The 26,958-nt window shown below is 41.4% G+C and overlaps 1 protein-coding gene across 2 annotated transcripts in view; it reads left to right on the top strand.

The window, feature by feature from the left end:
* ATP6V1H (ATPase H+ transporting V1 subunit H) overlaps positions 1 to 26,958 on the top strand; it is a 111,499-nt gene that overhangs the window by 21,981 nt on the left and 62,560 nt on the right. For both annotated transcript variants that reach the window (XM_039222446.1, XM_039222445.1), the window contains 2 exons: positions 15,081 to 15,178; positions 18,565 to 18,757. In XM_039222446.1, coding sequence (XP_039078377.1) covers positions 15,081 to 15,178; positions 18,565 to 18,757 — 291 coding nt within the window. The remainder of the gene's footprint in view (positions 1 to 15,080; positions 15,179 to 18,564; positions 18,758 to 26,958) is intronic.

The following is a 26,958-nucleotide window of genomic DNA, read 5'->3' as shown; positions in this document are numbered from 1 at the left end:
CTAACACCGGGGACATAAGTTACTCTGAGTTATTTAAAAATGTAAAGATGTCTTCTAGTTCCGCAAATGTCAGTCTGTGGATTCGATATCGCCTCCAATCAGATTTATAGTGTTGTAAAAACCATATGTGTGTGTGTGTGTACACACACACACACACACACACACACCGTTATAAATATTTGTGGTCTCTTGGGAGACTGGAGGCTTGTTCTTCTCTCTTTCTCTTCTTTTTGGGTTACTTTATTCCAGACCCGGGAATGAAAGCAAGAGTCTGAATTCAGATGCTCAACCGGAGTGAATTATTGTAAAGTTACTCTCTTCAAGCTTCAGTTGTCTGATAACGTATCCAATGTCTGTCTAACAGATACGAGAACAGTGTGTCAAGCAGTTGAAAACAGTCCAGTTACGGCATTAAGACTGACGATGTTAAAACTCGTTACTTGCACTGTGTTTCTCAAGGCTTTATGTAGGCTTACGTGGTGGCTGGAACCCCCGCCTGCCCCCCCCCCGTTTCTGTTGGCCAAACCCTCCCCACATTTTTGTAGAGCCAAAAGGTTCAAGGTTAAAATGAATCCTGTCTCGCCAAGCTTCCTTCTGGATTAGAATTATCTTCCCCATTCGGGAAGAGTTTATCTTGGTGGCGCTCAGAATAGCTCAAGAACAGGTAGTGAGTGTGGATGAGAAAGGGTGGGCATGATTAGAGCGAGTTGAGAGAAAGGGAAGAAGAAACTTAGAGATGTAGGTGAGGTGCATCTGTCTTCATCTGTTGGAAGTAATCTGGGAAATGGGAAACACGGGTGGAGGACAGGGTGTGCAGCCTGCCTGCAGTCCCTCCATGGGGCTCTGTAGCAGCCGTGCAAGGTTCCCGCTAATGAGCTGCGCTGTTGTAACCTGCACGCAACCTGTGTGTTTGTGTGCTCTGAGCCTGGAGATGGCCGTGGAAGCCGTTTCAAAGCCAAGAGCAGGGCTTCTCTTGGGGCGTGGCTTGAAGGATCTGACAGCTAGCATGTTAGGCCAGAAAATAGCTATGAGCCTTCTGGAATGATCAGAACACAAGGAGCAGTCTCGTGGTCAGAGCGGGGTAAGGAGGTGCCAGGTTATGAGTCTAGATATTCAGCCGTAAGCGCATGTTTACGTCGAGAGGCTTGTGACCTGAATTTTTACTAGTTTGAACTTTTGAAAAGTTATTTAATTCATGTGTTAGACTTACTGGTATTTTTTTTTAGAAGAGGTGTTTTCAGAATCGTAGATCTTACAAACTTATGTGGTTGTTAACATGTTTGTGAGTTGTTAAAGCTTGTGTAGTGAGTGACAAGCTCTAGTGACATGACATTCTCATTTTGTTCCTTTCTGTCCAGTGTATCGGGGGGAACAACTAATTACCTGAGTTGGCAGCACATTGGTCGAAGCAGTGTACGCGGTAGGCTCCTACACACGCCTCCCACACAGTTAGCATCGGGGTGGTTGTGAGTGAGGAAAAGATGGCCCTTGATTTTGACCTTTTTCCCCTTTTGTACCCTTCACACTTGAACATACTTGCTGTCTCTTCCTGAAAGTTCCTGCTTTTTCAGATGGCTATCAACTTGGAAGGCAGACTAGTAAGTGGAGCATAAGGTGTTAAGCTTTCCTCCGCTGCTGGCATCTCAATAGGGGAATCTGAATTGGTAACTAGTGTTTGTTGAGCTGTGTGTTCAGTACTGCTTTGTTCATTTTACATCTCCCGTGTCCTTGCTGTGAGCCACACCTTGCAGGTATGGATGGTGAGGCTGCACAGCATGGCAGAAGCATGTTGCCCAAAGTCACCCAGCTACTTAGTGGCAGAAATCCCAGAGGAGGGAATTTCTTGCTGAGAGAATTCCTTTTGAGGCAGTGGAAGGGGAATTGGGTTTGGGGGCATTCTCCACATTGCAGGGCCTGCTCGGACTTGTAAAAATATCGGTAGTGGATCTTACAATCCTTTTAGGTTTTCCCAGAGCCTAGAAAAAGTTTGGGAAATTGCATTACATGATCCTGCCACTTGATGTCAGTATAAAACAGAAGTGTACACTGGAAACCATGAACTAGGAATGATCTCAGTCTTCTCTCTTTAAATGGCCACGGAAGCATCACGCTGAGTTATAAGTGGATTATTACAAACAGTTTTATTTAAATGGCATTACATAAATGGCATTCCTTAGAATGCATTATGTTGTTTTTGCCTGAATATGGGAATAATAAACAACATCAGATCTTACGTACTTACCTTAAACTGTTCACTTCTTTACTGGTTCTTGGAAGTGAGTGCTCAGTCTTCTGTCCTTCTGAGGAAGCCGTCCAGCCTGTGGAAGTTGATTTGTGCTGATGCCCTGATAAAAAGACATATGCTGTGATCTGTCCCGAACTGCATGATCTAGAAAGAATCTGAGAATTTCGTGTTTGCTTGCTCGTTTTCTTTTCCCTCTGTGTGCCTGCACTTGCACCGTGTGTGAGGGAGCAAAGTGACTTCCCGTTTGTGTCCTGATCTCTGGCTGTTTTGCTGTGGATCCAGGTTAGCATTAGTTATTGCTGGATGAACGTTGTTTCATTGATAGTAGTAACTTCAGGAAGTGGACACGTTCTCCTTATTTTCTATTCATCTTGCCTTTTAATGTTCCGGGTCCATTCTGTCCACCAGAACTTTCAGTGATGATGAACTGTCCACTGTGGTGGCTACCATGTGGCTGTTGAGCCCTCGAAATGTGACGAGTACAAGTAAGAAAGTGCATTTTCAATTTTATTAAGGTTTTAGAATTTTTTTATCCAAATATATATCACTTACCATAAAATCCATCCATTTGCGCAGTTCAGTAGGTTTTCGTATCTTTACAAAGTTGTGCAGCCATTAACACAATCTAATCTTATAACCTTTGTAAAACCTCAGAAAGAAACCCTGTACTTTAACAGTCATTCTTCATTCCGGTTCCCCACTCCCACCTCTAGCAACCACCAGTCTGCCTTCTGCCTCTCTCTTTCTGCCTCTTCTGGCCATTTTATAAAATGAAAGTGTATAGCATGTGGGTATCTGTCACTGGCTTCTTTCACTTAGTGTAATGTTTTCAAGATTTGTGTATGTTTTAGCACGTATTTACAGTATTTTAGGATGAGAGAAATGAAATTTAGGGATTTTTTTTGGCTTTTGGCTAAATTTTTAAAAAAAAATTTTTAATGTTTTATTTATTTCTGAGAGATAGGGACAGTGTGAGCAGGGGAGGGTCAGAGAGAGAGGGAGATATAGAATCTGAAGCAGGCTTCAGGCTCTGAGCTAGCAGTCAGCACAGAGCCCGACATGAGGCTAGAACCCACGAACCGTGAGATCATGACCTGAGCCGAAGTCGGACGCTTAACTGACTGAGCCACCCAGGCGCCCCTGGCCAAATTTCTTAAAGTGTCTTCTGTGGCAGTTCTAATGTCCTTATTATTCATATATTCATGTATTGGCTTTACTGTTGTAACTTCATGCTGTGCCCACGTGATACTTTTTAGTCTTATGCTAGAGGTAGAGTACTTCGTTTAGTGCTTTCCTGCTTTGTTGTTAAGTATATCAGAAGTACTTCCTATGTAGCAGAAATGAGTGGGCTGTGTCAGTAATTCATACAGGTCAGGCCCCTTGCTGAACCCTGGTCTGCTGTAGCTGGTGAGCCCAAGTCTGTGAGGCCCCAGAGTAATTCACAAGGGATTACAGGATGTCAACTGTAAGTTTCACCTAAAGCAGTTCTTGGAGGATTTTCATTGTTCAATAGCCTTTTATCTTCTTGCCACAAAATTAATACATTTTAAACATTGAGGATCATTAAAATATGTGCACAGAACGAACGTTACGGAGGAAAGATAAGAATCTGTGAGTTTTGTTTTTTTTTATCGTATTTTTGGAAGGATTATCCAGAAGTATATTCTGGCAATACAAAAGAAAATTAAGTGGTTAGGTATTTCAGTACAGGACTTTATTTTACAAATCATTGTCAAAGCATAGCAATGATAATAATAAGTAATCTAATATTGTACATGAGATGCGTTCTTGGAAGTTGTATACAAGGCAGTAATTTATAAAGTAATATTTTCTCAAGTTCATAATGATTTTTCTGCATAGTAAGGAATCTCTTGGATGACTAAGCAAATTAGCTTGAGGAAGATTGAGAAGTTTATAAATTAATAGTGAATTACTTTTTTTGGTAACTCTGAAGTCTAAGACTAAATTATTTCAATTTAGGCATTTAATCTAGGTATTTTGCGAGTATTGACTAGAAGATCTTTTTGAGTAAGCCAACTTCAAAAGAATTTTTGGGCTTATATATTTTAGTTCCTGCATATGAGATAATAAAAATATACCTTACGGTTGTTTTGTCAGAACTGACTTGAGTTCAGATTTGAGTAGCAGATTTTTCACTTTTAATTTGTTAGGGCTAGTATTTCCCTTTATTGATGATAAAGCAGTTTTGAAGAGTTTAAGTGATTTGCGAAAGATAATTTGGCAAAACTCTTGATAGGCAAAGCCTCTCCCCTCTCCCTTCCTTCCTTTGTGTTTTTTTTTCTTTTCTTTTTTTTCTTTATTTTTTAAATTATGTCTTAACTTACACAAAGTAAAATGCATAGATTTTAAATGTTCAGCTAAATGAATTTCTGTGTCACATGCCTGCATACTCAATACTTCCCTTTGGCTCAACTCTTACCAAGGTTATGGTTATCATGGAACCTATTCCCATAGACTAGTTCTGCCTAATCTTGAACTCTGTTGTAATGGGATTGTATACAGTATGAACTCTTCCGTATCTGAATTCTCTTGCCAATATTGTGCCAATGAAACTCATTCATATTGCATTTAGCAGTGATTCATTCTCTTTTTTTTAAGTTTACTTATTTTGAGAGAGGGAGAGGAAGAGAGCGAATGAGTGGAGAAGGGGCAGAGAAAGAGAGAGAGAGAGAGAGAGAGAATCCCAAGCAGGCTCTGTGCTGGGCCCGTGGTGGGGCTCGATCCCATGACCCTGAAATCAGTATCTAACCTGAAATCAAGAGTTGGACGCTTAGCAGATTGAGCCACCCAGGTGCCCCTAGCAGTAATTCCTTCTTTTTATTGCTATGTAGGAATCTATTAAATGGATATTTTCTATTCTCTTGTTAATGGATATTTGGGTTACTTCTAGTTTTGGGCTATTGTGAATAATCTTGCTGTGAACGTTCTTGTACGTGTCTTTTGATAGATGTAATTGCTTATGTCTGGAATACTTAATTCTAGAATGGAATTGCAGGGTTGCAAAGTGTATGTAAATTTAGTAGATGTTGCTAGTCAGTGTTCTAAGTCAGTTTACATATCTGTCAACAAAGTATGAGAATTCCAGTTGCTCCATTTCCTCATTTGACATTGTCTTGCGTTTTTAAATTTTTTTTTGAAGCGAATGTCTGTGGTGGAATAAAAAAAATCACACACATAGGTGCACATACTTATTTTTTTAGTTCTATGAGAAAAGATTCATGTGATTTTTATGGAACATTAAGTACCTCTGGGACTGTTGAAATCAGCAGTCCTCCATTTCATGTAAAACTGGGTTCTGGAATTTATTTCAGTCAATTATGTGTCCGGAAAGTTCAGCGTGGTGCTTCACCAGTTCTGCTGTATTGTGCATTTTACTATCTGTGGGACAGATGCTTTTTCCTGCAATACAGATGTGTTGTTTCAAGGGTCCATGATTCCAGAATTTAAGTGAATATTATCTTTGCTCTTTCTCATTTTGTTTGTACTTAAATCCCAGCATTACGAGGATGAATATTGAAAATTTATCGGGGCACCTGGGTGGCTCAGTCGGTTAAGTGTCTGACTTCGGCTCAGGTCATGATCTCACGGTTCGTGGGTCCGAGCCCCGCGTCGAGCTCTGCGCTGACAGCCAGCTCAGAGCCTGGAGCCTACTTCAGATTCTTTATCTCCCTCTCTCTCTGACCCTCCTCTGCTCACGCTGTCTCTCTCTCTCAGAAATAAATAAAACATTTTAAGAAATAGTTTAAAAAAAGAAAATTTATCAATAAGCATTTTTATAACATTAGTTTTACTTGGTACAATATCACTGTAGTTTTTATGTTTATCTTTTGTTGCCTGTTTACTTTGTAATTCCTCAGTTGTCAAATTACTTTGTAGTTCTGCAGAATATGGGTCTCTGAGAGCATATTTGCCGCGAAGGTGAACTTCATCAGTTGCTGTTTTCCCTATGATGTAATTATTCCCCCACAGTGTAGGAAAATTTGCGTCTCGGCGACACTGGAAAATTTACGGAAGTGATATTCTGTTAAATGTGTTGCAAAGTAAGCGTAGTTTTCCTCTTGCAGTGAGGTTTGCTGTGGGGCGAGGGTGTGTGGTGGCCGGCTCTCAGCCCGGGATGTCCGGAGCACAGAGAACTTTAGCCGAAGCGTGAAGAGAGTGGCCCCCCAGTGCCCATCCAGGGTTAACTCACTGTTTTAATTTCAACAAATTATATCACCTTTTTAAGCCTCATCTGAAAAATTGGTATCATAATATTGCCCTTTTTAAATTTGTTTGAAAGTGCTTTGAAAAATACATGTGTTAATAAACTTTATATAAAAAAATTCTCCATTTCTTTTTTGACAGTTTTTTTAGAGTTTATTTTGAGAGAGAGAGTGAACACAGCAGATGGTTAGTGAAAGAGGGAGAGAAAGAGCCCCAAGCAGAACCCGACGTGGGCCTGATCCCACTAACTGTGAGATCATGACCTGAGCCAAAATCAAACTTAACTGACTAAGCCACCCAGCTACCCCTACTTTAGCAATTTAAATGGAAACGATTATGTGGCTAAGTGCGCTCTTTTACCATAAATATTTCCTAGTAAAATAGGATCATTTATAAGGTGCAGCCAGAATTGACTAGAAATTTATATTAATTCTCAAATTGAGATAAATTTAAAGAAAATCGTAGACAATTACATAAGATCCATACTACCAAACAGATGCAGTCTTGGCTCCAAAAAGAAATGGAATAATAGTGCCACGTTGTATATATTTCTGCAGTATTGATTTTTACCAGCATAAGATTTTGGCCACACTTTTAGTTACTGAGCCATCTCTGTTAGAGCCACGTTCCTTTGGAGTCTGTGTAAGATATGACATCTCTTTGTATTTCTTGTTTGTCCATTCAGTCAAGAAATCTGTACTGGGGCAGCTGGGTGGCTAGGTCGGTCAGGCATCTGACTTGACTTCGGCTCTGGTCATGATCTGGTTTGTGAGCTTGAGCCCCATGTCAGGCTCTGTGCTGACAGTGTGGAGCCTGCTTGGGATCCTCCATCTTCCTCTCTCTCTGCCTCTCCCCTGCTCTCTCTCTCTTTCTCTCTCAAAATAAATAAATTAAAAAAAAGATCAGGAAACCCGTATTGAGCGCCTCCAGGTAGAGTGTGTGGTGCCAAAAGCGTGGCACCGAACAGCTGGGTCAGGACTCCTGGCTCCCTAGGGCTCCTTTATCCCTGGAGTACAGCACTAGACAAGCTGCATAGGCGCCTGTGGCAGTGCTTGTGAGAGAGGAGCACAGGCCCTTGGAGAGTGTTACGGAGGGGCGGGGGGGTCATCTCATCTGGGGCCAGTTTACTCAGGTCTCCTGAGGAAGCAGGGGGCTGGGCCCGGGCCCCCAGCGTAGGGAAGCATGTGGAGAACATTGCAGGGGAGGGAGAGCTGATGGTGTGGTAGGAGAGATGGGGAGAATGGGGGGAAAAGGAGGGCGGGTCCGGGGCACTCGGGGCCTTCGGGATCGCATAGCTAACAAAGTTCACTTTAGAACTTGTCCATGGTGGGGGGAAGGCCATTGAAGGATATGAAGGGGGGTCACGTGGCACAGGGCAGCCGTGGGAAGGGGGGTGGTCTGTGGACCATGTCCCATGTACTGGATCTTCCCCCCATTGCTGCATGCCTGGCTATTTTACTTTCCTGGGGTTCACCCCTGGTCTCAGCATCGAGTCCCTCTCCAAAGATCCCGTTTAACAGAATGGAACTGCTGGGTTGTAAGGTGCGTGTGAACTTTGTAGGTACTGCCAGTCGGTGTCCTAAGTCAATACACAGACCCATCAACAAAGTATGAGAATTCCGATGTCTCCCTCTCTCATTTCCTATCTCCTTTTCTTAACAGTATTTTTGTCGTATTTGAATTTGTCAGATTCCAGTACACTCTACAATTGTGTGTGTGTGTGTGTGTGTATCTGTTTGTACGTTTCCTCTTTCTGCATTAGACTGTAAGCTGCCTGATAGAAGGGACTGCGGTCTGCTTGTTCATGGTCGTGTATCCAGTGCAGGAACATAGAAGGCACTCAGTAAATATTTGTTGAGTGAATATTGGGTAGAGACTTGTGGAGCATTTCGGGGGAGTAGTTGGGAACTTAGAATGATGGCAGCCTTGAGTCCCTTACCCGTTGCTGACTGCAGGCAGCTGAGGTGGTAGCTGTCAGGTGGTTTCCGACAACTTCAAGGGCAAACGGGCGGCTTCATCTTTGGTTGGATTCTAAGTCCAAATACTTAGAATGTGAACATATGTGAAAATAAAGTGGAGTCCCTTCTGTCTGTCAGATAATATAAGCAACCAAATAAACATTGTTGAATTAACAAGTACTTCCTCCAAGTTGAAAGAACACAGGGGGGTTAAAATCTTTGTATCAATGGTTAAGAATGCAGTAGATCTCTAAGTACAATATTAAATGGAAAGAGAAAATTACAAGTGAAAGTTAAAGTATTATCGTATTTGTATTTTTCTTTTCAAAAAAGAACTTACAATGCCCAGAAACTGTCTGCAGTGTCACACAGACACCTAATAGTCACACAAGTCGGTTCAGACAGAGAAGAGAGTGGGAAGAGAGCTGTTCAGTCAGTGGTTGGAGGCAGAGGTCTGGTTGTCAGGTGAAAGTAACTGTTGAAACTTTTTTTTTTTTTTTAAATGTTTTATTTATTTCTAGGAGAGAGAGAGAGAGAGAGAGAGACAGCGTGAGCAGGGGAGGGTCAGAGAGAGAGGGAGTCACAGACTGAAACAGGCTCCAGGCTCTGAGCTGGCAGTCAGCACAGAGCCCAACGCGGGGCCCGAACCCGCGAACCGCGAGATCATGACCTAAGCGAAAGTCATACGCTTAACTGACTAAGCCACCCAGGCGCCCCTAACTGTTGAAACTTTTAAGGTCACTGGGAATCCTAGCATGTGGCATTATTAGTGGGGTGCTAAGATACAAAAGAAGTAAAAATTTGGTGGTACTTCTTTCAGGAAGCCTTTATGTATGGGGAGGAAGAAGGATCCAGAGATTGGTATAAGATTTAGGGACTTTGAGGGGGGAAAGGATTGGGTGTATTTAGAGGCTGAAGAGAGGACACCAGTCAGAGAGATGGAAGATGCAGGAGAGGGGTCTGCTGGACGAAGCATCGTGTGGGCATAGTGGGATGCAGATGCTGGGGCTGAAGGTCGTGGACAGGAAGTCTTTCCATCTCCTAGGTGAGAGCGAGGCAAGAATGGCTCTAAGTGTGGTTCAATTTGGGGGGGTGAGATGTTGGCAGCTGGTGAATCTCTCACTGATGGTCCATATATTTCCTCGTACTGCCGAGAGTGATGGAAGACCATAGGACAGGGTGGTGGTGAGTGTGTGAGTGACTGGTGCATGGCAGAGAGAACAGCCTAGAATTGCATGGTGGCTTTGCAGGATTGTATGATTTTCTTTAGCAGTATTGAATTACCTTTGTCTGGGATTAGAGATGGTGACTTATTGGCTTGATCGAAAGCTTATTTACAAAAAATGGTTGACTAATTTTTATGCATGTGCATAATAGGACAATGTAAGTGAAATGTAAGGAAGTGATATAATTTACTTTGTTTAATTGAAGGCAATAATTCAATTACTTGCCAGTGTTGCCTTTACTATATACTTTGAAAGTGATTTCTGGGATGGTACTTACTTGTTTTTTAAAATAGTTTATTGTCAAGTTGGTTTCCATATTATACCCAGTGCTCATCCCCACAAGTGCTCTCCTCCCTGCCCATCACCCCCTTCCCCTCTCCCCCACCCTCCATCACCACTCAGTTTGTTCTCAGCATTCAAGAATCTCTCATGGTTTGCTTCCCTCCCTCTCCCCCACTATTTTCCCCCTTCTTCTCCCTCATGGACCTCCGTTAAGTTCCTTCTAATCCACCTATACGTGCAAAAATATGGTATCTGTCCTTCTCTGCCTGACTTATTTCGCTCAGCATAACATCCTCAAGTTCCATCCATCTTGCTACTCATGGCCAGATTTCATTCTCTCTCATTGCCGTGTAGTATTCCATCGTATAGATAAACCACATCTTCTTGATCCATTCGTCAGTTGATGGATATTTAGACTCTTTCCATGATTTGGCTATTGTTGAGAGTGCTGCTATGAACATTGGGGTACATGTGCCGCTATGCATCAGCACTCCTGTATCCCTTGGGTAAATTCCTAGCAGTAGTATTGCTGGGTCATAGGGGAGTTCTATTGTTAATTTTTTTAGGAACCTCCACACTGTTTTCCCGAGGGGTTGACCAGTTTACATTCCCACCGACAGTGTAGGAGGGTGCCCGTTTCTCCACTTCCTCGCCAGGATCTATAGTCTTCTCATTTGCTGATTTTAGCCACTCTGACTGGCATGAGGTGGTATCTCAGTGTGGTTTTGATTTGTATTTCCCTGATGAGGAGGGACCCTGAGCATCGTTTCATGTGTCTGTTGGCCATCTGGATGTCCTCTTTGGAGAAGTGTCTGTTCATGTCTTCTGTCCATTTCTTCACATGATTATTTGTTTTTCAGGTATGGAGTTTGGTGAGTTCCTCATATATTTTGGATACTAGCCCTTTATCTGATATGTCATTTGCAACTATCTTTCCCATTCCATCAGTTGCCTATTCTTTATATGCAGAAGCTTTGCCGTGCAGAAGCTTTTAATCTTGATGAAAACACAATAGTTCATTTTTGCTCTTGATTCTCTTGCCTTTGGGATGTGTCAAGTAAGAAATTGCCGCGGCTGAGGTCAAGGAGGTTGTTTCCTGCTTTCTCCTCTAGGGTTTTGATGATTTCCTGTCTCACATTCAGGTCCTTTATCCATTTTGACTTTATTTTTGTGTATGGTGTGAGACATGATCCAGTTTCATTCTTCTGCATGTTGCTGTCCAGTTCTCCCAGCACCATCTGTTAAAGAGGCTGTCTGTTTTCCATACTCTTTCTTGCTTTGTCAAAGATTAGTTAGCCATACATTTGTGGGTCCAATTCTGAGTATTCTATTCCATTGGTCTATGTGTCTGTTTTTGTGCCAATACCATACTGTCTTGATGATGACAGCTTTGTAGTAGAGGCTAAAGTCTGGGATTGTGATGTCTCCTGTTTGGTTTTCTTCTTCAATATTACTTCAGCTGTTCGGGGTCTTTTGTGGTTCCATACAAATTTGAGGATAGTTCTAGTTTTGAGAAATATGCTGGTGCAATTTTGATTGGGATTGCATTGCTTGTGTAGATGGCTTTGGGTAGTAATGACATTTTAACTGTATTTATTCTTCCGATCCATGAGCATGGAATGTTTTTCCATTTCTTTGTGTCTTCTTTAATTTCCTTCATAAGTTTTCTATAGTTTTCATCCTGCAGATCTCCTATATCTTTGGTTAGGTGTATTCCTAGGTATTTTATGTTTTTTTTGTGCAATTGTGAATGGGATCAGTTTCTTGATTTCTCTTTCTGTTGCTTCATTGTTGGTGTATAAAAATGCAACCGATTTCTGTACATTGATTTTGGATCCTGCAACTTTGCTGAATTCATGGAGCAGCTCTAGTAGGTTTCTGGTGGAGTCTCTTGGGTTTCCTATGTAGAGTATCATGTCGTCTATGAAAGGTAAGAGTCTAACTTCTTCTTTGCCAATTCTGATGCCTTTTATTTCTTTTTGTCATCTGATGGCTGATGCTAGGACTTCCGGCACTATGTTAAACAACAGTAGTGAGAGTGGACATCCCTCTCGTGTTCCTGATCTCGGGGAAAGCTCTCAGTTTTTCCCCATTCAGGATGATGTTAGCTGACGGCTTGTCATAGATGGCTTTTATGATATTTAAGTAAGTTCCTTCTATCCCGACTTTCTCGAGGGTCTTTATTAAAAAGGAATGCTGTATTTTGTCAAATACTTTTTCTGCATCTATTGACAGGATCATATGGTTTTTATCTTTTCTTTTGTTGATGTGATATATCACATCGATTGATTTGCAAATATTGAACCAGCCCTGTAACCCAGGAATGAATCCCACTTGATCATGGTGGATAATTCTTCTTATGTGCTGTTGAATCCAATTTGCAAGTATCTTGTGGAGGATTTATGCATCTGTATTCATCAAGGATATTGGCCTGTAGTTTTCTTTTTTTGCGGTATCTCTGCCTGGCTTGCGAATCAAAGTGACGCTGGCTTTGTAGAATGAGTTTGGAAGTTTTCCTTCGATTTCTATTTTTTGGAATAGCTTGAGAAGAATGGGTATTAATTCTGTTTTAAATGTCTGGTAGAATTCCCCAGGGAAGCCATCTGGCCCAGGGCTCTTATTTGTTGGGAGATTTTTGATAACTTATTCAGTTTCTTCACTAGTTATATATGGGTCTGTTCAGATTTTCTATCTCTTCTGTGTGAATTTTGGTAGTGAGTGTGTGTTTAGGAATTTGTCCATTTCTTTTTTTTAATTTTTATTTATTTATTTATTTTTTATTTCTAGGAGAGAGAGAGAGAGAGACAGCATGAGCAGGGGAGGGTCAGAGAGAGAGGGAGTCACAAACCGAAACAGGCTCCAGGCTCTGAGCTGCTTCCAAATTGTCCAGTTTGTTGGCATATAATTTTTCAGAGTATTCCCTGATAATTGCTTGTATTTCTGAGGGGTTGGTTGTAATAAGTCCATTTTTAGTCATGATTTTGTGTATTTGAGTGCCCTCTCTTTTCTTTTTGAGAAGCCTGGCTAGAGGTTTGTCAGTTTTGTTTATTTTTTCAAAAAACCAACTCTGATTCATTGATCTGTTTAACTGTTTATTTTGGTTTCTATTTTGTTTCTTTCTGCCCTGATTTTTACTATTTCTCTTCTCCTACTGGGTTTAGGGTGGTCTTGTTGCTCTGCCTCTAGGTCCTTTAGGTGTGCTGTTAGATTTTGTACTTGCGCTTTTTCTAATTTCTTGAAATAGGCCTGGAGTGCAATGTACTTTCCTATTAGGATTGCCTTTGCCCCATCTGGGATGGTATTTGGACTCCCTCATTATGTGTAATAGGCGTGAGTACAGTTTAGAGCCAGGATCTTTAATTATGCACATTTACACTGTGAATCTGGAAGATGTATGACAGTGAAGAATCCATATTTGAAATGTATCATGTATTTCAACATGGTACAGTAAAAAGGACAGAAGAAAAAGCTTACTGTGAACCAAGAAATTTTTGTGTTGAGAGAAAATTGATGATAAATGGAAGGGGAGACTGCCCTGGGTTGCATTTTTATTCATTATATGTGGAAACCTTGCTCAGGCTTGCTCTCTAGACAAGACAAATGGAATCCCTCTTTCAAAAAGGATTACTACCTGCTGACTTAATTGGAAAAATGACATTTTTTCCCCCCGTTATGGAGGGTTCTTTTAGAACTGAAAATTCATGTTTCTTTTTTTTGGTCATTTCTGCTAATGTTTTGAGTTTTCAGGCAAATCATATGAATGGATATATTGTGCTTTGGGGAAATTATGTTCACTACTTTTAAAATCTAAGGTAACCTTTTCTTGATAACTTTGGATAATTCCACCAAACGCACTTATGTGTTTTTGTAATCAAATGCCTGGAGTTTCTTTGAAGTGTTAGGTTCTAATGAACTTTGTTTGAATTAAAACACAGAGCCTAGTAGCACCTAGTATTAGGCTTTGTGAATTTCTATAACATCCGTGATTCTTTCCTTTTTCTTTTTAGCTTTTTTTCTTTCTTTTTTATCATGTTCTTTATTCATGTTCTTTAAGGACAGAGTCAGAAGCTTCCTCTTGTAGAAGCTTTCTCTTATAGATGGAAGCAGGAGGCGGGAGGTAAATATTTAGAGAAGAGCCCAGGCTAGGTGTTGCTCTTAGCTTTACTAAAATGCAGGTACCTGCATTATTCTGTGGCTGTTATTCCTGTTTATTTCAAGTTCCATATTTAACCACAGTTTCTCTAGAACAGTGCTATCGAACTGATAGCTGTTAAAAATTATAGAGCACCTTTTTCAAATGTTTAGACTGCTTATTGTGCTGTATAGTTTTTTTTTTTTAAGTTTTTGTTTCTTTTTGAGAGAGAGAATGGGAGATGGGAAGAGAGAGAGAGGGAGACAGAATCTGAAGCCTGCTCTAGGCTCTGAGCTGGCAGCATGGAGCCTGATATGGGGCTTGAACTCACAAACTATGAGATCATGACCTGAGCCAAAGTTGAATGCTTAACTGACTGAGCCACCCAGGCACCCAATTTTTTTTTTTTTTAAGTTCCGATTTATTGTGTTTCTTTGCAATGCCTGGCTGTATGCTAAACGAATTACTTTACTTAATCCTAACAGAACCCCTTCGGGATGCTTGGGGTGTCTTCCTTATTAAGGACAAAGAAATTGAGTATTGGAAAGGTTCAGTGACTCACCCACGGCCATTTAAATATAGCGCCATCTCAAAGCATACAGTTTTGTCTTTTTAGTTTTATTATTGTTCTTTGATGTTTCTACAGTTATGAAGAGCGGTACTGTCACTTCTCTATAATGCCTCCATTCAGGGCTGAATGAAACATTGCAAGATAGTACCTATCAAGCCATATCAAGGATATAGTGACTTTGTTCCTTGACTTCCCTGTGTGTTAAGTAGTCTTGAGCTATATAGGTTTAACTTGGCAGAGGAAATCACCTGCGTTTTCTGAGAGGCAGAGAGAAAAGCAGAACTGAAGGCTGAATTTTGAAAAAATACTAGGGACTTTGGGATTTTCTAATGATAAGAAACCAGTAAAAAACAAAAACAAAAACTCCCGACTTTCTGTATATGCATGATCTCTTCTCTTTAAATGCTTTTCAACTTGGAAACCATGTGCTTCTTCTGCGTAGAGTTCTCAGTACGTGCAGTGCGTCGCTGGCTGTCTGCAGCTGATGCTCCGGGTCAACGAGTACCGCTTCGCCTGGGTGGAGGCAGACGGGGTGAACTGGTGAGTGCCCTTTCGCCCATAACGTACAACAGCATGTGAAAGCGTCTCTCCTTGACATTTGCAAAGAAATTAATACATTTAATCATCTAAAAGAAGTATTTTTTTTTCATGTCTGTTCAACAATGGATTATACTAACTCTCATGAAAGTCAATAACTACTCAGTGAAAGGCTCCCCCTTCCCCTCACTTGGTCTGTGCTGTCATAAGGGGTTAGGGACTCTTAAAAGCCTCCTGCTTGGCGGGACAAATTCTATGTACTCAGAATAGGAAAAACAATGATAAAAGTACCTTGTGGTAAATGCAGGCAAGAGTCAACAAGAAAAGGTCGTATCTAGAAAAATGAATATGACCCATTCTTAGCCCGCTCTCCATGGGGTCCTGATTGGCAGGTTCAGAAACTTTGAGGGGCAGCCCCCTCAGGTTAGCAAATAACTTATATGAGAACTGCCCCCAACACCAAAACAAAATTCTCTTTTACTACCAGAAAGTCAACTTATTTATTCATTATGAGAGATCTCATGCTCTTTTTAATGTTTATTGTTGAGAGAGAGAGGGAAAGCACGCATGAGCGGGTGAGGGGCAGAGAGAGGGAGGGAGACAGAATCCAAAGCTGAATCCAGGCTCCACGCTGTCAGCACAGAGCTCAGCATGGGGCTCGAACCCACGAACTGTGAGATCACGACCTGAGCCGAAGTTGGACGCTCAACCGACTGAGCCACCCAGGCGCCCCAAAATCTCATGCTCTTAAACTAAATACTCTTTTTGGTTGATGAAGATGTTGTTTATCTGTTGGAAAACCTATACAGGAAGCTAGTTTGTCAACAGAAGGTTAGTTGATGAGCAAGAAGAGTTGACTGAATGACATCCTGACTGTGTCATCATTCTCTCCTAGGCCGGTGCCTTCATCTGCATGCAGGGATGTGCCTGCCAAAGGGACCTTCCCAGCCAGTGTTTGCGGCTCCCTTAGCCGGGCTGCTTCCTCAACTGGCTTTCCTTACGAGTTGCGTAGAATTGTCATGAACTACTCAATTACCATTGACTCAATAAATTAGTAATCTCTTTTAAAAAATTTTTATTTATTTTTGGGGAGACGGAGCACAGTCTGGATGGGGCAGAGAGAGAGAGAGAATCCCAAGCAGGCTCCATTCTCCACATGGAGCCCCATGCAGGGCTCAGTCTCATGAACTGCGAGATCTGACCTGAGGGGACATCAAGAGGGGGACACTTAACAAGTCAGTAATCTTATTTTAACATGTAAAATTTTGGTCTTTTTATACTTATTTGACCTTCAATATGTCAGGAAAAGTAGTCATCACAATCTGCCACGTGGACGTTTTTGAAAATATATATTTGGTTATTTTATGGAAAGTTAATAGAATGATGAGTAAAGCAATAGTGAAAAACAACCATTAGAAATTCTGTAAGAATTTTTTCATGGTAAATCTTTTCGTAGTAAGTGAATTTTGGTGCACAAACATCCAGACGATGAAAGAAAACTATCACACATCCTTTTAGCAAAATGGAATGGTGCAGCCTCTTATTGCAAAGTACTATTGGAGCCTTTCACGTTGAGCAGCTAAATAAGTGAGAATACCCTATTTCCTGTCTTTGTCCTTAGAAATATATTTTCACTTACTGATTCTTCAGTTTGAGCAAATGCATTTATGATGCAATCATTTGAAGACTGACAGTTTGGGGTTTCACGTATGTGACCCATTTTACCATCACCGTCAGAATAGAATTCTGTCTGTCTGTGGTTTCAACATCTGATTCGTCTAATAATTAGGAAACTCCTTCCTCAGGTAATTGCCATTATGGATGGAAAGTAAAACATTCTGAATGCTTTGAATTTCTGGTGTTCACACAGCCTTAGGAGACTCAGCAGAAGGACTCGAGGGACCCGCATGTAGTCGTCGTCCTGGCTGGGATTTATTTTTAGGGACACGGTGGGTCAGGCCGAGTCTGGAGGAATCCATGTTAGGCTTCCTCATGCTCTCTCCCTACCGTGGGGGTCACACGGCGCCCTTTTGCCCCGGCAGCGAGAATGTCCCCCCCATTATGTGTCCCTTTCCTACACTGTATCTGCCACATCGATTTTTAACAAATGGTTGTTAAAGTACCGTATTCAGGTTTATCTTGGGCCGTGTGTCCTTGGCATCACGCCCAAGGGTTCAGTCTTTGTGCTGTATGTTCTGTGGGTTTTAACCCCTTAACCCCTCTGGTCACTTTTTAATGATCTAATTTGATAGTTTCTCTTCTTTCTTGTTTAAATGTAGGCATTTCCTGGGGAAGTTTCCTTAGTTCTTTTCCTTGATGTAATGTCTTTCATTTCCATATAGCTTTCCCAATTTTCTTATAAGTAAAATAGGAGGCTGAATTAGAAGCTTCTGAGGTTTGGGGCGCCTGGATGGCTCAGTTGGTTAAGCTTGTCTGACTTTTGATTTCAGCTCAGGTCATGATCTCACAGTTTGTGAGTTTGAGCCGTTCCTCGGCCTCTGTGGTTGACAGTGTGGAGCCTGCTTGGGATTCCCTCTCTCTCCTTGTCTCTCCACCCCTCCCCTGCTCACACGCACTCTCTCTCAAAATAAATAAATAAGTATGAAAGAAGCTTCTGAGGTTTTACTCCCAACTCAAAGATTGGATGTGTCCAGTTCAGGCTCGTGACAGGTTTTTTCCAAAATCATCCTCTTTTCTCTGTATGAGTTTCCTAAATATTTTAAAAGGTATAAACGAACCTCTTGGTTATTCAGATTCAAAATCTTGGTATACCTTCCAACTTCACCAAGATGTACAGCCATTTGTGTTACCAAGTCCTTTTGATTTTAGCTTCTTTCCTGTGTCTGTCTTACCATTTCCTCTGCTGTATTATTGCAAATTTATGTTTTCTTTCTTACTGCTTCCCAGCAGCAAGTGCTGCTGAATGCTGATATCTTTAAAAAATTTTTTTTTAAATTTTAGAGAGAGAGAGTGAGCATGTGTGAGTGGGGGAGATGGGGGCGGGTGGGGGGGAGAGAGAGAGAGAGAGAGAGAGAGAGAGAGAGAGAGAATCCCAAGCAGGATCCATGCCCAGCATGGAGCCTGATGGGGGGCATGATCCTGCAACCCTGCAATTGTTCCCTAAGCCCGTATCAGGAGCTGGACACCACTGACTAAGCCACTCAGGTGTCCAGAAGTCTTGTGACCTTAGGGAAAGACCGAAGTGAGGCTGTGCTGGAAATGGCCCTCTGTAAGTAGGGACCTAACTTGCTTGTTCTTTTTGGTGGAAAAGAGAATGACGTAATTTGGAGAGGCTCGTTCCATTAGTGCAAAAAGAGAATAGTCGATTATTTCTCCTTTGTTGTTGTGCTATTGTAGTAAATGTTTTCTTAATGTGTGTCCCTTTTCAGCATAATGGGAGTTTTGAGTAGCAAGTGTGGCTTTCAACTCCAGTATCAAATGATTTTTTCAATATGGCTCCTGGCATTCAGTCCTCAAATGTGTGAACACCTGCGACGCTATAATATCATTCCTGTCTTGTCCGACATCCTTCAAGAGTCTGTCAAAGAGAAGGTGACAAGAATCATTCTTGCAGCATTCCGTGTAAGTGTTTTATGACGTTGTTGTTGTTTTTGTTTTGGTGTGTGCGTGCGTGTGTGTGTGTGTACGTGTGAAGCATTTTCCCCATGGAGTATATTTCAGGGCTTTTAGCTGGTGGGAAAAAATTGATTATTCTCCATGTAGTTATGAAACCACTGGGTCTTGGTGAACATAGAAGCAAATCCCACCAGTGTATATATGTTGTGGGATTAAGGCAACGCCGTATAATAGGCTGGGATTAGGGAGAAACCACGTAAATGGATAAAATGTATGAGTTATAAAAAGCCTGTAGGAAATCTACTTGTATTATGTTCATGTTGACGAAATCCTTTTTGGTTGAGGTGTGTTCCAAGAGATTGTTACAAAGTTTCTCTCTTAAAGGGCCCTTATTTTCACCATAGAGTTGTAGTTCAGATTCTGGATCTGTTGACCAACAGTATAGTAAGTCTGAGGCAACTCTAAAGGTCTACTGTTTTGTATAGTAAAATTATCCTATTAGGATATTAGAATTTGGGCAGTTTTTTAAGTCAGCTCCCTCCCTCGAACAGATGAGGGAGTTGAGAACAAGGTGGAGAGCTGAGCTGGCATTTGAATCCCAGGTCTTCAGGCTGCCAGGCAGTTGTCACCCTGAAATAAAGTGTTATTGGCTGGTGGCCCAGACCCAGTGCATTTGCTACCGTACTTGTGTGTGGACTATCTTGTCGGTCGCCTTAGGGTTTAATTGGGCTTCTGAGGGATAGGTTGGCCAACCCTAGTGTCTTCTAAGGATGCTACTGAAGAGTTGTAATAATGGGCATTCAGAGCAAGCTTACTCTGTGCCATGCATCCTTCTAAGGTTTTCCATCTGTTAACTCATTTAATGCTTCCTGCTGCCCTATAACATGGTGATCATTGTTACTGTTAGTAGATTGGTATCATTCATATTAGTTTTGGTCTTCTCATTTCACAAATGGGGATAGTGAGACAGAGAAGGCACATTGCTGCTAGACATGCAAATCCAAGTTAACTGGCTCACAGTCTGCTTTTAACTAGTATTTGCTCTTTTGTTTTCTTTAAATAAACCACAACAACTCAGAAATAAAAAGCAGTACAGATGTATTACAAACATTCAAAAACAGCATAGATGTTACATTTGCCGAACATAGTTACTAACATCTTTCAGATTTTTCTAAGCACATAGAGGTAAATATATAATTAGGTGTGTAATTTTGTTTTGTATTTAAAAAGAAAATGGCATCGTATTACAAATACTGTTCCATGGCTTTATTCTTGACAACGTATAATGAATATGTGTTCATTTTCACATACGCAGTTCTTCAGTAATTTTTTTAATGTCTATATTCTACTCTGTTGATGTAAAGTGGTTTCTTTAACCAGTGTCCCATGGATGGGCCAGTTTCTTTTGCGTGTCTGTCCACTGGATGAACATTTCTGTTGGGTATAGTTCTTTTTGTTTTGTTTTGTTTTGTTTTGTTTTACTGTTTGTTTATTTAAAAGAATTTTTTTTAGTGCCCTTATTTCTGAGAGAGACAGCGTGAGCAGGGGAGGGTCAGAGAGAGAGGGAGACACAGAATCCAAAGCAGGCTCCAGGCTCTGAGCTGTCAGCACAGAGCCCTACACGGGGCTCGAACCCATGAACCGTGAGATCATGACCTGAGTCGAAGTCAGATGCTTAACCGACTGAGCCACCCAGGCTCCTCGAATTGCTTTAAATGTGTCGCTCATTTAATCTCCCAGGAACTCTATGCAGTGGGCGTTAGGCCACAAGTGGTTAAGCACTTTGCTGGAATAGCTAGGACCGAGCAGAGCAGGACGTCGGCCTCAGGCAGTATGACTCGGGCCCTTAGCCCTCCTGCTCACCTGTCTTTGATGCTGAGGATAATAAATGTTACAGCTTATTGGGTGATTGGCGTGCGTTGCTGTATGTAATCTTCATGGTTATCCAATAGGCCCGATGATGATTTTTATCTTATACATGAGGGAATCAGGACATGGCCATTAGTTCCTCAGTTAGAAAGCAGCAGGATTGGCATTTCAGGGAGTGTCGTCTGGGGCCAGAGCCACCCCCTTAATTGCTTTGTCGTCTCCTGTGTTTCTTTCTGGGTGCATTTTCTAGGGAATCTTTAGCATTAAAAGAAAGGGAATCCATGAAAAGGAGAACTGGTCATGTGCGAGAGGAATTCTGATTCCCTGTTTGAAGATGCATTATTTTTAATGTTGAGACTGTTGTGTGGCCCCTGAGAAGTCTACTCTGAGAAGAAATAGGCTAGTGTGGCACCTCCCCGTACAGGCTGTGCCGTTAGGTTTTCTAGCAAACTGTTTAGGTGAGCGGTCAAGGGAGATTTCCGTCTCGTCCAGATAGGGTAATAATCAGTTCTCCAGTCAGAGTAGGTTGTGTTAATGAGACTCTACTTTGAAGTATTTTAGTAGCTCAATTGAATGTACCTTTTCTTTTGCTTGAGTGTTTCATTATCGTATTCTTATTTACTTAGTAAAGATGAAAAATTCGAGAATTAGGATCTTCCAACAGTCTCCTTTCAAAAAATAGATAAAAGAGGTAGAGGGTAAGAATAGGGAATTTTAGGAGAAGCTGCAGAGAGGAGAAGGCTTGACAAGATTTTGGAAGGATGCCTAGGAGTGTTTTAGTACAAGGTTGGAAAGAGTTTGATAAATGTTAGCATGTAATGAAACTGACTTCTGGATTTGTCAGTAATTCTTTTTTTTTTTTTTTAATGTTTTATTTCTGAGAGAGAGACAGTGTGAGCAGGGGAGGGTCAGAGAGAGAGGGAGACACAGAATCTGAAGCAGGCTCCAGGCTCTGAGCTGTCAGCACAGAGCCCGATGCGGGACTCGAACCCCCGAACCGTGAGATCATGACCTGAACCAAAGTCAGATGCTTAACTGACAGAGCCACCCAGGTGCCCCAGTAATTTGTTCTTGTAGATTACTTATGGCCCCCTGCCCCCACCCTGAAGTGAATGTTAATAAATGGAATACATAAATCTGGCTCTTTTTTTCTTCTTTTTTTCTTTTCTGTGAGAGAGAGAGTGTGTGTGTGCTTAAGGAGAGGAGGGGCAGAGAGAGAGAGAAAACCGCTTAAGGAGACTCCGTGCCCAGTGTGGAGCCCCACACTGGGCTCGATCTCACAGCCGTGAGTGAGATGGTGTCCTGAGCCGAGAGCAAGAGTCGGTCGCTTGACCACCCGAGGCACCCAGGCTCCCGGAGTCTGGCTCTTGGACATACAGCCCTGACGTGCAGCCGTGGGCTCTCCGAGGGAACAGACCTCTGTAAAATGAAGCATTTGCTTTGCTGCTCTGTGTTCCCTCCTGGGCCCTGGACTGCAGGGGCCAGAGCACATCCTTTGGCTGTCCTGGCTCTGAGTCACCCTGCCGTGTGTTCGTACCCCGGGGTGTCCCGAAGCCCAGGGCCTCTGGACAGGGCTCTCAGATCTGCTCGGGCCGCTTTACCGTGTGCTGGGCCTGCTCTGAGGGACGCGAGGCAGGGCTCACTGCTCTTTTAAATCCTATTCGTTTTTTTGGTTGAATATGGATTACATCTTTTCAACTCAATATATTTATTTTTTTTGGAAGACTTCAAGCTCCTCCTATTTGATTTGTCTTTGTTTTGATTTTCTTCCTTGTATTTCCTTCCTCTAGGTCTGCTGTAGTTACAGGAATCTTTATTTTATGAAATCTCCCTATTCCAAATTAAGCACCTGCCCTGTAGGGCAAATGGAAACAATGTGATCTTTTCCCTGTTTATAAAAATAATACGGTCTTGGGGCGCCTGGGTGGCTCAGTCGGTTAACCGTCCGACTTCAGCTCAGGTCATGATCTCACGGTTCGTGGGTTCAAGCCCCGCGTCGGGCTCTGTGCTGACGGCTAGCTCATAGCCTGGAGCCTGCTTCCGATTCTGTGTCTCCCTCTCTCTCTGACCCTCCCCTGCTCATGCTGTCTCTCTCTCTCTCTCTTTCTCTCTCTCAGAAATAAATAAAACATTAAAAAAACAATACGGTCTTATGGTTAAGAAAGATGCTATGGAAAAATATTAAGAAAAAAAGTAAATTCAACATAGTTTCACTCTCAGATCTGGAAGCCTGTGGTTATTTAAATACCTGTAACTTGTGATGTTTGTTCCCTTCCTCCATGGGGAAGCAGCTCGGGATGGATTGCAGTGGGCACGGACGCCTGAATGGCTGGAGGGGTCCTGAGCACCATCTCTTCACACTTTGGGCGGATGATACTTGGCCTCAGTTTCTATAAAGAGTGGGTACACTCAGGTTGGTGTAGTGTGTGTGCCCCGCATGCACCGTGGAGGTCAAGTTTGCTGGGCTCTTGGGCCGGCCTCTCTGCCTTTGGGAAGTTCGCTTAGCCTCTCCATGCTTCAGCTTTGTCTGTGTGTCTGGTGAGAGTAACACCATCTGTCTCACGTCTCTCACTAGGCTTCGTGCTCATATGGTAATGCCCTTTGGAAAAATAAACGTGGGCTAAGGACTAGGCCGTCAATAAGTATTCGTGACTGTATGAGGGACCGAACAAAAACACCAAAGTAGAAGTAGAAAAACCTTCTCTAGGAGTAGAATAGTAGTATTCAATTTACTCATCTTTTTATGGGTTTCTTTATGGACTGAGAAATTCCTTTTAAAGTTTTTGACTGCTTTGCTTGCTCCCATAAAAGTGTGATAATAAAATTCTGTGAGAAAATATCTGCTTGCAACTAATTCTGCATTGAGAATGAACTCCCCCAAGATGTCCTACATTTAGTTTTCATGAGCATGTTAAGATTACTGATTGTATTAGGATTTTATTAAAATAATCCATGTAACAGAACTTACTGTGGAAAGCAAGACCGCAGGGAGAGAGTCCCAGTTTTCTGATAGTACATGGACTTTTTTCTAAATTGAAAGCTGTCCCTGAACTTGTCATGGAAAAGCTCATTTTAGAAAATAAGATATATTTGGCATTGCTAAATTGTTAGGAAAGCTAGCTACCCTTGACTCAATGTCTTTGCAATTACAGTGTCAGAAAGGTGTCTTGGGTTATTATTATTATTTTTCTTTGTATGACTTTCTTTTCTCTGAAATGGGTCAACAGTTGTCTAAGTAACATGAAAGTGAGTAGTATTTTTCAGTTTATGTCTGCCTATCCTTTTTTATATGTTACATTTTTTAGTTAAAATATTTATTGTTTCAAATGTTGATGATTGTAAACATTTATCATGAATTATTTCTTCTGATAATTAAATAAGGTAACATTTCTTTAAGGTAAAATATAGGTGTGGGAGAGAGAGCTGCTCTAAGTCAGGGTCTTATTTTAGCTGTTCTGTTGTTTCGTAGAATAGATCTCTGTATTTTCATTTTAGATCATTATTGTATAAAATAAAAGTGTCATTGGAAGCAGGTATCTTTAATATTGTTGTGTCATGGAAGAGACATGTTAGTTGACATTAGTTGAATCCTGCCTTTAAGATCCTCCCTCTCCTCCAATCCACTCCCCTGTCTCTTTCCTGGAGTATCTATTCACCTATCAAATGTTTACTAAAAACAGTGATTTAATAGGCAACTAACAAGTTATGGAGTATATAGAAGGATGAATAAGATAAGATACCTTTTCTCATGATTTCGTTTTGTATTTAAATGCTCATCTTTACAGAGTGACTTCATGAAGTCACAATGAAGAATATTTACAACACAAAAAGCTCAAAAAGTCCCAAAGAACTAAAGAGCCATAATGAGGTTCTCAGCGTTTTTTGTTTTGTTTTTTTTTTGTCTTGTTTGTGTGTGTGTGTATTTTAACCTAGTGTGGGAGTTCTCTAGGTTAATTATCTGCTTTTTATGGAAATTAGAGAAGGAAAATAGTGTAGCTCTTTTGCTGATTTTCCTTTCAGTATGGTGTATTAGAAAGGGTATGCTCTGGAGTGGACGGATGTAGGTGTGAATTTGGCACTAGGTTGTCAGCAGAGTGGCTTGAACTCTTAGAGCAAATTTCTCCATGTGTGAAATGTAGTAATACTTAACTCTCTTCAAGATTAGGTAAGGATTCAGTGAGATCACAGGAGCCTGGCAGTGGTAAATATACAAGTTGTATTTATTTCCCTGCCTTTTCTGTTTAGAAAAACATAGAATGATAGCAGTTTGCCTGTTTAAATCCCCTAACTCTGTAAATTGCATTCTTGCTAAGTTAGTGTTGAACATGGGCACAGATCCAGTGCTGACCTGTTTGATTTAGAAGAAGCGGCATGGGGGCGCCTGGGGAGCTCAGTCTGTTAACTGTCCGACTTCGGCTCAGGTCACGATGTCACAGTTCATGAATTTGAGTCCTGCCTAGGGCTCTGTGCTGACAGCTCAGAGCCTGGAGCCTGCTTTAGATTCTGTGTCTCCCTCTCTCTCTGCCCCTCCCCTGCTCATGCTCTGCCTCTGTCTCTCTCAAAAAATAAACATTAAAAAAAAAAATTTAAAAAGCAGCATGAGTATTTTATTGACATGTAACAAGATGTAAAAAATCTTATTTGAAGTATATTTACAGTGTCAATTTTGTACCCACAGCTCATGGAACTAATTACTAGGGTAATTTCAGGGCTTCTGTTGTCTAATTTTGATTTCAGATTATGTAAAATAGACCCAATCTATTGGCTGAAGTATTAGATTTTTAGATCCTGCTGTGCTAAATTTGGGATAGTACCATCATTAGGGGAATATATGGAGGGCTAAAAATCAGAAGAACATCTTTAGATATCCACAACTTTCCTGTACACAACTGAGTTAAAAGTAAGTCATTAGAAATGACATAGTAAAGCCATTGGACCTAGACCATCAGTAGGTAAAAAACTAATGTGTCCTTTTCTCTTTATCATTCTCAAATTCATAAAACCTTTAAAAAAGATTCACTGATGAGGTCAAGGATGATCTAGTCTTGTATTTTTTCCCACATCTTGAAACTCAGGAAGGACATTTTTGTGCTGAAGACTTTCAGAGGCTCGCTGAGCTGCTGTGAGCTGAAAAAGTCTAGCAGCTGCTAATTATTTTTTTTTTCCATTTGGCTTGGTGAATTTTATTTTTGAAAATGTCAATCTCACTTATTCATAGTAAGTGCTGGACTTGAGGGCTCTGCAAATGTCATTCTATTGGTTAAATTGATTTGTCAATCTTTAGTTCCTAAAATAAATGAGTATGTTTTGAGCAATAGCTGAGAAAGACACTGAAGATCTTATTTGTTGCCTGGAGTTTTACATATGTTGTGAGTTTTATTTCTCTTTTTGGCTCTGCTTAGTCAATAGTCTGCGTAACATGTCAGATAATAAGATAAGTTGTATTTTTACTTATCTTCCTGTGCAGGCAGTTTAGAGCTGTGACCCTTTCAGTGAGGCCCACCCTGGGTTGAGTGTGTGGGTGCCGTCCCACCCACAGCTTTGGCGTGGAGGTATTGCTACCAAAAAATTGTATTCCTAAGTCCGTACCTCATTCCCTGTCTCAGGAACTTACGTGTTACTCATTAGATACCAGGTTTGATGAGATATAGTAAGATTGAGGTGTTAAAAAATTTTTTTTTTATGTTTATTTTTGAGAGAGAGAGAGAGAGAGACAGCATGAGTGGGGGAGGGGCAGGGAGAGAAGGAGACACAGAATCCAAAGCAGGTTCTAGGCTTTGAGGGGTCAGCACAGAGCCCGACGCAGGGCTTGAACCCATGAGCTATGAGATCGTGACCTGAGCCGAAGTCAGATGTTCAACCGACTGAGCCACCCAGGCGCCCCGAGGCATTTTTAAATCTTGGGGTGCATCCTTATACAGCGATACTCCCAATGTGGTGTGCGAGTCAGTACAGTGCTGTGGACTGGTGGTTAGCAGCCTGTGACAGGGAAGCATAGAATGGAAGAATAAGCACTTAGAAGCGTATAGTAACTGGACAGAATAGTTGCATGGCTGGAAATTTCATGATATAGAATTTGAGATTATATTTTACATGTTTTTTTAAAATTCATTTTTCTGGAAATTCAATTTTGTATTTTACAAAAGTATTTGTTCATGACTGGAAGTTAGAAACCAACATAACTGGCCTTCACCAATGGTTTGAGAAGCACTGCATGAACACAGAATTTCACAAGGCCAGCAATTCTGGTGAAGGAAAGAGCTGAACTGTCACGTAACTCCACCGTGCTCTTAGTGAAGTCAAGACCTCTCCACTGTTACTTGGACAATGGTGAAGAT

The sequence above is a fragment of the Hyaena hyaena genome, unplaced genomic scaffold (genome assembly GCF_003009895.1).
Source record: "Hyaena hyaena isolate Hyena2069 unplaced genomic scaffold, ASM300989v1 scaffold_1127, whole genome shotgun sequence".
Classification (NCBI taxonomy): domain Eukaryota; kingdom Metazoa; phylum Chordata; class Mammalia; order Carnivora; family Hyaenidae; genus Hyaena; species Hyaena hyaena.
Note: the sequence above shows the minus strand (reverse complement) of the source record. Positions and strands in the feature narration are given on the sequence as shown.